The sequence below is a fragment of the Phascolarctos cinereus genome, unplaced genomic scaffold (assembly GCF_003287225.1).
Source record: "Phascolarctos cinereus isolate Bilbo 61053 unplaced genomic scaffold, phaCin_HiC Scaffold_726;HRSCAF=1367, whole genome shotgun sequence".
NCBI lineage: Eukaryota > Metazoa > Chordata > Mammalia > Diprotodontia > Phascolarctidae > Phascolarctos > Phascolarctos cinereus.
Window position 1 is genome coordinate 376,887,677 of NW_027556098.1, and position 12,854 is coordinate 376,900,530.

The 12,854-nt window shown below is 46.4% G+C and overlaps 1 protein-coding gene across 4 annotated transcripts; it reads left to right on the top strand.

Moving 5' to 3' along the window:
* Positions 1-848: 848 nt before the first annotated feature.
* ZNF436 (zinc finger protein 436) lies at positions 849-11,536 on the top strand. Of its 4 annotated transcripts, none has more exons than XM_020983055.2 (4): positions 849-1,151; positions 4,302-4,386; positions 5,317-5,443; positions 6,964-11,536. In XM_020983055.2, the coding sequence occupies exons 2-4, from the start codon at positions 4,354-4,356 to the stop codon at positions 8,211-8,213; spliced, it is 1,410 nt and encodes a 469-aa protein (XP_020838714.1). In that variant the 5' UTR covers positions 849-1,151; positions 4,302-4,353; the 3' UTR covers positions 8,214-11,536. The 4 variants fall into 4 exon arrangements, with proteins under 4 accessions (XP_020838714.1, XP_020838715.1, XP_020838716.1 ...); XM_020983056.2 differs by lacking the exon at positions 849-1,151 and adding an exon at positions 3,488-3,590; XM_020983057.2 differs by lacking the exon at positions 849-1,151 and adding an exon at positions 3,598-3,663.
* Positions 11,537-12,854: the final 1,318 nt, after the last annotated feature.

Sequence of the window (12,854 nt, forward strand, 5' to 3'; positions counted from 1 at the left end):
GATTTATATTTTAAGATCCCTCCCAATCATAACCTTCTATGTTCTAATTTCCCCCTTCATTCTAGGGTTGTGTGAATTGTGAGGTCCCTCCCCGTCTCTGGGCCTCAGTTTCTTCATATGCAAATTGAGGGGCTTGGATTAGAGGGCCTGGAACACAAAGTTTCAGAGCTTCAAACAAATACTGCTAGATGGAGCACAGAGCTTAGATGGGGAAGGGACCTTGCAACTAAAAATAAGTGTTAGCTTTAAAGTTTGCCAACACTTTATAAATGTGATGTCTTTCAATAACCCTGTGTGGTAGGTGCTATTATTATCCTCATTTTACAGATGAGGAAACTGGGCTGAGATGTTTAGTGACTGGCTCAGGATCACATAATGAGTAAGTATCTAAGGCTGGATTTGAACTCAGGTCTTCCTGACTTCCAGGCCTGGTGCTCTATCCACTGGACCACCTAGCACATGGACTTCATCATAGCACATAATACGGGTCAGCAATTCTGAGCCTTCACTTCATTACTGTTACTAACCAGTCGTGTGACTTAGAGAAAATCTTTTCTCTGGTTTTGTTTCCTCCTTCATAAAATTAAGAGATTGGACTAGGTGATCTCTAAGGGCACCACCCATAAACAATTGGGCCCTGAGAATAGACACTAAGACCAGCCTGGCCCCAAGGCATATTTCAGAAAAAATCAAGTCACCCAATTGATCAGAGTGTCTGCAAACAAAAGAAAAACCTTTTCCCCCAGCTCAGAGACGTCCCCTGTACAGTTAGAAACAATAGACATCTGGGCACCTAGCCAAGGCTCTGGAGATATTTATAACATGGAGAGGGTGGGAGTCCCTAATAAGCTGATGTGTGTTTTTTCCCACCTCTTCCCTCTCTCCCACCCTGGCTAGAGCCCTGAGCTGTTCCCCACTCAGGAGGCCAGGCTGACTTGTTTTGGGTCCTGGCTCCTCCTCAGCAGCGCAGAGGGAAGGCCTTGTTGGAGCCCCTGGTCAGGGGAAGGACAGCTGCAAGGAGCCAAGGTGGTGGAATTCCTGGGCGGCTCCCCTTTCCCCTCTAGCTGATGCAATCTCTGGGTTCTGTCCGGCTTGGAAGCTGCAATCTGGCTGACTGAGTTGCTCAAGGACTCTGCCCCTGGGCCAAAGAGGTAAGTGGCCGGTTCTCAGCCGTAATTCTTGGCCTTTAAATGGACTCTTCCAAAGCCTATGGCAGTTGCAAAAGTACTGATGGGTGACAGCCCCCTAGACCTCTGCTCCGAGGCTTACGGCTGGTAGTCTCCTTCTCTCTGACCCTTAGCTGACAGGCTTCTCTCCTCCCCTCCCCCCACCCCTAGGGCAGGTCTCTTCTGGCCCTCTCCTTCTGTTTGGTCTCCTCTGGGTCTGCTTTGAAAGGGGCTTAGCCTCTCCTTCCCATTCCCTCCTTACATCCTTCCTACTCTGCCTCCTTTTCTGTCCGATCCTTCCCGAGGGGGCCCCCCCCACTTCCCATAGGATTCTTTCTCACACCATACCCACTCTGTAGAACTTGGCCCTGCCTGGGACACCCTTTCTTCCCACTCCTGTTTCTCTGTAGGACTCTCTCTCTGCCCACCCACTCCACACTCCTCTCTGTGCATCTTTCTCTTCTGCCCCAGCCTCCCAATCTTTCTCCTACTCTGTGGATGGGATTCTTTTCTCCCCAATATATGGGGCTGTCCCCACAACTTTTGTCCATAGCCCACCCCTGCAGGTCTCTCTCTCCCTTTTCCCCACCACCCCCATAGGACTGTAGGATTTTCTCTTTCCCCTTTCAAAGACTCTTCTACTCAAGAACTTGGAGATTGAGAGATCTGTGCTGGGGATAGTCTGGAAAGGCTCCACGGAGGAAGTGGGATCTGTGAGGCTTTGAAGGGAAGGGAGGAACTTGGGGGGGGGTTGGGCAGTGGAACTGGAGAGCCCCTGGGAAGTAGGATGAAACAAATTGGGAGAGGCAGTCTGAGAAAGGGGATTGTTCAGGATAGCAGACAATGTGAAGGGGAACGGTATGCTAGAAGGCTTGAAAGGTGGGTTGGAGCCAGATTGGGAAGTATCTTGAGTGCCACCCAGGAATATACATTTTGTTATTTGGTAAGTAATGAGACACTGAAAGCTTTCCAGTAAAGGAGTGACATTGTTGGAAAATTATTTGGAAATTAAGTCCTGGGGAGTTTGGATTGGAGATGGGAGAGATTAAAGATAAAAGACCTCATAATTGGGAAAGGAAAGGAGGGACCAGATGCAGGAGACTTGGATAGAAAGGACATTATTTGGCAACTGATTGGTTGTGTGGGGCAAAGGGGGGGGGAGGAATCAGAGATGACTGAAAAATGACAAGCCTGGGCAACTGGAGGGACGCTGGGCTGTGATATGGAGGGGTTAAGTGGGAGGTCAGCTTGGAGTGAAACATGCAAACAAAACCCCTAGCGCTGAAGGGGCCTCAGAAGCCATCCAGTATGACTCCCTCATTTTATAGATTTAAAAACGAAAGACCCAGAGAGATGAAGGAAGTAAGCAGATCTAGCCCAGCTGACTCCAGTTAGGTTTGAGACTTGTTCTGAGTTGGAGGTGCTGGAGAGAGAGAACTAACTCTGTCTCTTTGTCTCTTTCCCCATCTCTATCTTTCCATCTCTCTGTCTCTCTCCCTCCCTCCATCTCTCTGTGTCTCTCCATCTGTCTCTCTCTCACTCTGTCTCTATCTCTTTCTGTCTCTCTCCCATCTGTGTCTCTCCACCTCTGTCTCTCTCCCTCCATCTCGCTGTCTCTCCATTTGTCTCTCCATCTGTCCCCCTCCCTCCATTTCTCTCTCTCCCCCATCTGTCTCTCCATCTCTGTGTGTCTCTCTCTCTCCATCTCTCTTTGTCTCCTTCCCTCTATCTCACTCCATCTCTCTCGCTGTCTCTCCATCTCTGTCTCTCTCCCCATCCCTGTCTCTGTCTTTGTCTATTTCCCCATCTCTGTCTCTCCATCTGTTTCTCTATCTCTGTCTCCATTTCTGTCTTTCTCCCTCCCTCCAGGTCTCTCTGTCTCTCCCCATCTCGGTCTCTCTTTCCATCTCAGTCTCTCTCTGTGTCTCTCACTGTGTGTCTCTCCATCTCTGTCCCTCTGTGCCTGTCTCTCCATCTCTGCCTCTCTGTGTCTCTCCATCTCTGTCTCTCTGTGCCTATCTCTCCATCTCTGTCTCTCTCCGCGTCTTTCTTCTTCTCCCCCCCCCCCCCCGATCTCGCCCCGGGCTGCGCTGAAGGTTTAAGGTTTAAGAAAAGTTTAAGGCCTCCCCCCGGCAAAGCTGAGCTATTATTGTTTCTGCAGCGTCGCCCCACGGGGCCCAGCTACGCCCTGAGGCCTCTCCCTTCCGCAGGGCTCCACCCCTCCAGGCCTGTCTACCCTCGGCCCCGCCCCGCCCCCAGCATTCACTCTGTTGAAGGGAAGATAGGGGGTAGGCTTGACCTTGAAGTGGGGCCTACTGGGAAGTGTAGTAGGGGATGGTGAGGGGACCGTAGGGGCTGCCGGGATCTGTAGTACGTGGGCGGAGCTTCCATCCCTAGCGAGTGGCCTCGGGCTTGGCGGAGCGGGTGAGTGGGCGTTGGCCGGCGTAGCTGTCTCTCTCTCCTGTTGTCGGTGGCTGGGAACCTGGGACTGGTTTGGGTAAAGCAGGGTGCCAGCCATCGTACTATAGGCACATAGCTAAGGGCGGCTAATTCTGGGCAGAACCTGAGGAAAACCTCGGCGCCACTGGGGCGTCCGGGAGCTAAAGCAGCTAAAGCTAGAAGCCATCCCGCCAGAAGCTCTCCTTCAGGAGCTCTTGGCCTCGGGTCGGCCTTGCTTTACCGCCGAACTACCTTTCCCGTCAGGCCCCGAGGCTCGGCGCAAGCGCAGGTTTCCTCTTAGGCCGCACTGCCCAGGGGGGATGGGAAAGGCCTTTGATGCAGATTGTGATTGGCCGGGGTTTCCTGGGTCTCGGTCTGTGATTGGCTGGATTTGGGAAACGGAAAGGGCCGAGCCTAGGGGAACGGCGGCCGAGCGGAGGCGTTGGGAGCCGTCGGGGCGGGGACTGCCTCGAGACTGACCTAGTCCGGGGCCCTATGGGAGCCGGATCCTCCTCAGCCTCAGAGGACTTGCCTCCGGTTTGTGTCCCCGGACGCCCCGGGGGCGGGGCCGGCAGCGCTGGCTCTGTCGAGGCGGGGATGTTTGGGCCCTGCCCCCGCCCCGCCCGGCCGCGTAACCCCAGGGAGTGGGCAGGGCCTGTTTTTCTGTAGCTCCCAGCTGTCTCCTTGTCTTTACAGCGCTGCCTGTGTCTGCTCGCCCCGGAACAGGACCGGCGCCCGAGCCGCCGCCATGGCGGCCACCCTCCTCATGGCCGGCTCCCAGGTAAGCTGCGGGCGAGCGGCCCCGAACCTGGCGAGGTACAGCGTCCGAGCCGGGGAGGGCATGAGAACCGAGGATGTCAAGGTTGGGGGGCACTTAGAACCCAGGATGTCAGAGCTGGGAGGGGTTTAGAACCTGGGATGTCAGAGCTGGGAGGGCCCTTTTAGAACCGGGGATGTCAGAGCTGGGAGGGCTTTGGAAATCCAGAATGTCAGAGCTGGGAGGGCCCTTAGAACCCAGGATGTCAGAGTTGGGAGGGGCCCTAGAACAGAGAATATCAGAGGTGGAAGGGCCTTAGAACAAAGAATGTCAGGGATGGGAGGGGCAGAATGTCAGAGCTGTGTGGGATCTTAGAACAGGAAATGTAAGAGCAGGAAGGAATTAAGTTTGAAATGGCCTTTAGGACATAGACTTAGAGCTTGGAGGGACTTTTTGAGTGTAGAATGTCCTTACATTCTGAAAGGGCCCCTTTGGGTCACAGAATATCAGGGCTAGACAAAGCGATTTGATTTAGCTTTATTTTACAGATGAGGAAACTGGAGATCCAGAGTGGGAAAGTGACATGCTTGTACTCTAGAAGTAAGTTAGTGACTCAGCTGAGGCTAAAACCTATGCCTTCTGCCTCCCCATATCATGGTTCTCTGTCCCACATCAGACTGTTACCTTTCCTACTCTGGATTTGTACCATTCTGTCCATCAAGGGTATTCATTGCCTGGTAATCTTCAGGACATTGGTTACCACAGGTCTGGTATCAACCTGTGGACGATGATAATTTCTTCACAGGTTATTTCCCTCTTCACTTGTATCCTTCCTGTTGACTTTTGGCTATGCTGTACACATGTCCTGTCTGCTTCAGTTTTCAATTATTTTCAACATATACCATGGTATTGTCCTTCAGGTAGCAGGTAACAGTGGAGTCTATTTCATTTCAGGGGCCTATGACATTTGAAGATATGGCTATGTATCTTACTCGGGAAGAATGGAGGCCTCTGGACCCAACACAAAGGGACCTTTACCGGGATGTTATGCAGGAGAATTATGGAAATGTAGTCTCCTTAGGTAAGAATGCTGACTTGGTTCTATTTCCAGGTTTGTAGCCATAGAACTTTGAGCTGAAAGGGCCTGTGGAGCTCACCTAATCTATGAGGTGAGGAAACAGGCTTAGCGAGAACAAATGACCCACACCTGGTGGGACACAGCTGGGATTCTGCAGGGTTCTCTGACGTCTGTGTTCCACATTCTGGCTCCGTCACTGATTCTGACCCCGGCTCCACTCTCAGAACTCAGCAAGTTGTGTGACCTGTGAAGTCCGCACTTTGGACTATTGGCTCTTGTGGACGCGCAGACTTCTGAGAGTGCAAACATCCGGTCTCACTTTATTACATGAGAAGGAGTTGCTTCTGTAGATTCCAGAATGTTCAGATTTTTGTGCTGTCAGTCACTTCCTATTCCCATAAGGTTCTTTTACAGATCAATGACCAGCTACAGTCCTAAGAGTTTGAATGAATGTAACACTTTAAAGTTTTCAGAATGTTTTCTTTCCTCACGTCCTTGTGAGGTCTATAGTGCAAGTACTTGAGCTTATCCGTATTTTACACATATGGATACTAAGAATCTGAGGAAAGATGACTTAACGGAGCGTCATCAGAGCCTTGACTAAAATGTAGATTTTCTAACTCCCTGTTTCATCACGCCTTTCACTGTGCTTTGTCCTTTCCCAGTGATAATAGTTGACATAGAGTGTTTAGATTAGTAAATTGCTCTGTGTATATTATTTCATTTGATTCTCATGACAGCTCTATGAGGAAAATAAAGGTATTTCTCCCATTTTATAAATGCATAAACTGAGGTTCAGTGAGGTGATGACTTCTCCAGGGTCACACAGATTAGTGGATGTCAGATGTTTGATTTGAAACCAAGGCTTTCCTGACTCCAGACCCAGTGCATTTTTCATGAGATCACATAGCCTTTGTGAAGACCCTTTAGGAGAAAGTGTGGAGGGATGGAACAATGGAGATCCTTGGCCTGTTTTAGTTGCTGATCAGATGATTGGTATGAGAACAAGGAAAAGACCTGGTAAAGTCAGTGAAAGAAATCTTTGAGAAAGGTTACAAGTCTCTGCAGACTTTAGAAAAGTCTTGGGATAGTGACTATGTAGTTGGTATAATCTTTATGGCTGCTTGGTAGTGAATAGGCCAATGTTCTAAGAGGTGCCATAGTTTTTCCCATGTGGCTTCCCTACCCTCATCTCCTTTTCATAAACTTATTTAAAAAAAACAAACTGAGAATGGGCAGGTAATCTTTGACAGCCACTTTTTATGGCCTTAGGTTTGATTCACTTGTAAGAGAAGTTAACTGACAACAAAAGAATCTACTTCCTCCCCTACATGGCTAGTTCAACACATAATTGATCTTTAGTATTCACTGATTGTGTCATGAGAATGTTCCAAACTCAGAGCATAAAATACATTAGCCATTATATTTTGGATTCTAAGAATCTTAACTTTGTTTTTTGTTAACTGTTTCTTTCCTTTCCAGCATGGAGACTGTATGATATCTACATTTACCTTTTATTTCAGATTTTGATATCAGGAGTGAGAATGAGGCAAATCCAAAGGTGATATCTGAAGACATAGAATTTGGAGACATATCAGAAAGGCCTATTGAGAGTGCTCACCAGACTCCTGAGTGTGAAGAAGGCTTTGAAAGTGGGGACAAGTCAGAAGAACAGTGGGAAGATTTAACTGGGGATGAGTGGGTAAACTATCCTCTTCAGCAAGTTACAGATCTCCTTGTCCACAAGGAAGTCCATGCAGATATAAGATTCCATATCTGCTCTCAGTGTGGAAAGGCTTTCAATCAAATCTCAGACCTGAATCGACATCAGAGAACTCATACTGGAGAGAGACCGTATAAATGTTATGATTGTGGGAAGAGCTTTAGCCGAAGTTCCCATCTCATTCAGCATCAGAGAACACACACTGGGGAGAAACCCTACGATTGCAGTGAATGTGGGAAAAGCTTCGGTCGAAGTTCACACCTCATCCAGCACCAAACAATTCATACTGGAGAGAAACCCCACAAATGCAATGAATGTGGCAAGAGTTTCTGTCGGGTCTCCCACCTTATTCAGCACCAGAGGACCCACAGTGGAGAGAAGCCTTATGAATGTGAGGAGTGTGGGAAAAGCTTCAGCCGCAGCTCTCACTTGGCTCAACACCAGAGGACACATACTGGTGAGAAGCCCTATGAATGTAATGAATGTGGGAGAAGCTTCAGCGAAAGATCAGATCTCATCAAGCACTACAGAGTACACACAGGAGAAAGGCCCTACAAATGTGATGAATGTGGAAAAAACTTTAGTCAGAATTCAGATCTCATTCGTCATCGGAGAGCCCATACAGGAGAGAAACCATATAGATGTAATGAATGTGGGGAAAATTTCAGTCGGATCTCACACTTGGTTCAACACCAGAGAACCCACACTGGTGAAAAGCCCTATGAATGCAATGAGTGTGGAAAAAGCTTTAGCCGGAGTTCCCATCTCATTACACATCAGAAAATTCACACTGGAGAGAAGCCCTATGAATGTAACGAATGTTGGAGAAGCTTTGGTGAGAGATCAGATCTTATTAAACACCAGAGAACCCATACTGGAGAAAAGCCCTATGAATGTGTGGAATGTGGAAAAGGTTTTACCCAGAGCTCAAACCTTATCACACATCAGCGAGTTCATACTGGAGAGAAACCGTATGAATGCACCGAATGTGACAAAAGTTTCAGCCGAAGTTCAGCTCTTATTAAACATAAGAGAGTTCATACAGACTGAATCCCTTAGTTGTGATTACATGGGAATGATTTTGGCAAAGAACAGAGAATTTTACATTAGTGAGCTTGCTTTGAATCAAGCTCCTTTCACTATATTGAATTTTCTAGTTGTGAGTCATAATTTAAATTTCTAAGAAGATGAAATCATTTGGAGGTCTGATCTAAGGCTCTGGAATCTTGATTTCTTCTTCCTTAGAAATAACAAATCATAATCCTTTTTAATTCAACATTAATGAATTGCTCAGTTAAAAGTATGAAGCAAGTGACTGAAGAGCTGCAGTCCTAGGAAGAAAGACCTGCCATCATGGCTGTTTGGACCAGGGACTACAGTGACAGTGTTCTAGCAGTTCTTTATCTTACTCCCCGGCCCACACTTGTGCCCAAGGGAAAGTGTGAGATTGTAATAGGTGGTGAGCTGCTTTAGAAGAAGGCAATCAGGAACTCTTCCCTGAATAACGATGCCTACACAAGCCTTGTTAAGTTAACATACACATCTTTGCTACCAAGGGCCTTGTTCTTGAGTTGCCTGTATATCCATAGTAGTTTTTTCTTCTTTCCTGAGAGCAGGACTCTGCACAATGGACACAGTCATTACAGCATTTATCTTTCCTGTTTTCATTTCTATTTATTCATTGTAATATTTTAGCTTTTGTTAAAACACTTTTATGGGAAAAAAAAGATCAAAAGGGAAAATGAGCAGTGGGGTTTGGGAAAGATGATGCCTTTCCTGCTCCCGATAAGTGACTCTGGCAAGATTTGCTTGGTATACTTATTGTCATCATTAATCAGAATTTACTAACTATCTTTTGGGATGGCTATAGGGTATAGTTGTGGGGGGGCACCATCTTCAAGGAAGACAGGGCAGTGGAATGTAACCACAGCTACAGTGAGAGGTGAAAATGGACCCTTGCAGAAAGAGGAAGGAAGGTGACTGCCTTCTGTGAAGTCCTGGTGTTTTTGTGCTCCATCTCCTCCACTCTAAGATTCCTGACTGTTAATTGATCTAAGGAGTAAGGAGCCTGGATTCCAAGTGTCCTCAGTATTTACTAACTAGGATTTGATAAGGGATGGTTTCCAGTACTTCTCTTCTTACATAAGGCCTTACAGGCATACCATCAACCCCATAAGTGTTTATGGTTCTGCAAGACAGGCGAGACTGTCTGGATTACACAGTGTCAGCATGGTTTGAAATGAACATGCTTTCATGTGATGGAAGTCTGAATTTAACTCACTGGGGTGAGAAATGGATTTTTAAAAAACACTGGTGTCCTGGGACTCACTCTCATGTAAGAGGCTAGCATATACTTGTTTGTGTAGCTAAATTGTTGGGGGGTTGACTACCTGAACAGATCGATACACTAATTGAAAACAGAACCAGGAAGCTGGACACCGTTCTGGTAGAGAAGAATGGGTAGATCAAGGCAGGTCTTTTTATGTGTTACAGTCTTTTAAATGAAAAGCAAATACTGATGGATAGAAGAATTCCAGAACAGATGGTGTGAGTTCACTCTCTCTCAGGGTATGATTTAAGAGCCATTCCTAAATCTCAGGCATGGCACTGGGGGAGAGGTAGGAACTGGGAAAAGGAGAAATTTGGATTCTTTCCAGGAATCCCCCTAACTTTTTATAAATGTTGTTTTGTATTGTGACCTTCATACTGTTTAAAACAAACAACTTTTTGTTCTGTCTATTTGGAGTATTCTAGGGGCAAGTAAGCCCTTTGGGAATGGAATGGCCAACTAAGTCATTGTGACCTTGAGCTTTATGGGCCTGGGGATTCTATTGCTTTCTATGAAACTTGACCTCCAGACCAAACCACAAGGACTATAGCCACACACACAACACATGTTTCTTTAGGTTGCCTAGCTTCATTAAGTATAAGTTCCTAAAGGTCAGGAGTCACATTTTATGGTTTTTTTGTTCTTTTTGTTTGTCAAGAAGCACCTACATTGTTTGGGGTGCCGCTCAGCTATTTTAATTGCTCTGGGAGATCTCTGTTCCAACACTAAAGTCTAATACGTTTTGACCCATATCAGTGTTCCTGATAATTGTAATGAAAATCAAAAGTTCTGTGCCCCTGAGATCATTTTGGGGGTAGCCAGAATCTCCATTTCTCCATCTTTCCCTCCTGCTGCTGCTGCTGGCTTCTTGCCAGAGGTGAGAGGCTTGGAAGGCTCCAGTCTTTGCTTCCTAATGTGTGCATACCTGCTGGTGAGGTTTTGGTTTTGGGGGGATGGGTAGGGTAAGGAATGAAGAGGACAGGCCAGTCAAACTCTGTCCCTTACCACCATCTTCCTCTGCCAGGTGCTGCTCCCACCGTTGTCATCATATGCTTTCTTGAGTAGAAGTTTTGCATTAAAATTCTTCTGTGGCTACTTTTTGCATGCCCTGTGCCCCCAAGTTCCTGACTGCCTCTGCCCACACTCTGAACACTTTGTGCCTGTTTTCTCTAGTTGTGAGAATGAGTGAGCCAGTAAGTAGGGCAGTTTTTGCTTTTAAGGTATTGGTAAAAAGTTATCCTAGTGTTTATCTACATTTGTAGTATTCTAACAATATAATGGAAAATATACTTTTTAAATGCAGAAGATGTTGAAAATCATTTTAGTAACTCAGCCCTGGTTAGTATTATCTGCTTCAAATATATTAAAGCTCAGCGTGAACACATCCAGGTGTTAGGAACTTAAAAGATTAGAGCTGGAAGGGACCTTAGAGGCTGTGTGGTCCAAAACCCCTTGTTCTGCATATGAGGAAGCAGGCCTAAGCAGGGGAAGTGATTCGTCCAAGCTCACACAGTAAGTAGCAGATCCAGGATTCAGAGTAAGGACCTTTGATGCCAGATCTGGTGCTCTTAGTAATACACTAGGCTGCCTGCTTTTACATAGGTGCAATAGGAACCTATTGTGGAGATTCCAGAGAATAGTCTCTTTGGATGAATTGCTTTTTAAACTTTGGAAACTCTGTTGACTTTTCTCAGGCAGCTGCAAAACCTGGCAAGATTCTGTGAAGGCTGTGCTGGTGGCAAAATCAACTGGAAGAGTTGGGTATAGGTGATTGACCATTTTGGAGGGGGAAATGATCAAATTTGCAAAAGAAAGGTGTTGCTGCTTCAGGAAGATGCCTTGGAGTATCAGTCTCCAACACTAAAACCCGGGATATATACAACTAGGATCCCTGAGCACTGATTGAGATGGTTCATGCAAGTGGGAAGGGTACTGTGCACTCCCAGAGACATGCAGGCAGAAGGTAATACCCACCCCCAGATGTGCAACACCAGGGGCATGACATTTTCAAAGTATTTTTAAAAATTAAAGTTGTCATATGAAACTTCTTGTTCTCTTGCTTTTTTAGGAAATGGGGGGTAGGAAATAATCTATCAACACAGGAGCCTACATTTAGAGCTGGTAGGGGCCACAGAGCTCATCTAATCCAGCCTTCTCATTTTGTCCATGCAGAAAATGAGACCTAAGGTCACAGTGTGTCAAGGTTTAAATGTGATTTGAACCCAGGCCCTTAGACTCCTAATGCAGAAATGCTAAGAGACAGTCATTTTGCCAAAACATGTTTGATAATACTCGCTTCTATTTCTAAGTAGTATCCCCATTTTACAAATGGGGAAAGAGGCTGTGGTTTGCCAAGTCTACAGTACTGATTACAAAGTCCATCAGATCAAGGCATTTGATTTACTGGCCTCATACTCCATTACTGCATTAAAAAGTTGGACCCACTCTCTTCTTCCTAATCCAAATGCTTTGATTCTAGTGGGGAGGAAGTGGAGAAGAGCCTAAGGGAGGAAGGATAGCTAATTAAGAGCCTGCAGTCAAAAGCTTATTTGATGTGTTAATTTTGGGTTGGTAGTCACTGTTTACCTATAAATGTCCCAGGTTAGGAGCCTGCATTCAGTCTAATCCATCTAGCCTTTAGAGCCCCAGTTACTGTAAAGGTGTGGTAATTGGTACCCTAGAGATAGGAAAGGGGGAGTGTAGCTCTCAAGAGCTTTTTCTCTAGCCAGGAGAGAAACAGGGCTATTCTTACATGCCCAAAGTATGTGGAGGAATGTACTTAAAAGCTCAGTTAACCTCTACCACTGCATATGCCCAGTGGGGTTAGTCCTTGGCATGCACCGCCATACTCGGTGTTTTTGTAAGGTTTTAGTGGCAAGACTGGCAAAGAAAACCAACAGAAACCATCTTGCTCTAGGCCACAGAGGTAGAAGAGACCTTAGGGATCATGAAGTCAGATGCCTTCGGTTTGCAAATGAGGAGCTGAAGCCCAGAGAGGGAAAGTAATTTATCCAAAGACACAGCTAATAAATGGAAGAGCCAGAGGTTGAACCTGAATCTGACTCAACTTTCGTAACTAATACTTCCTGGTCCAGCACTTTCTCTTTGATTAATTTTTTTTTTTGAAGGAAGGGGTTAGGAGTGGGGGCCTGGTTCAGACCTGAGATTTTATCAGTGTAAGGAACCTCTTTTCCCAATACAGATCAGTAACTTTTCTGTAATTAAAGGTCTTGTAGAGCTGCCAGGGTCACTGAGTGGTTAAGTGACTTGTCCAAAGTCAGGAAACATTAAACACCTACTATGTGCCAGGCACTGTGCTAAGAGCTAAGGATTACAAAACCAGACTATGTCAGCGATATGAA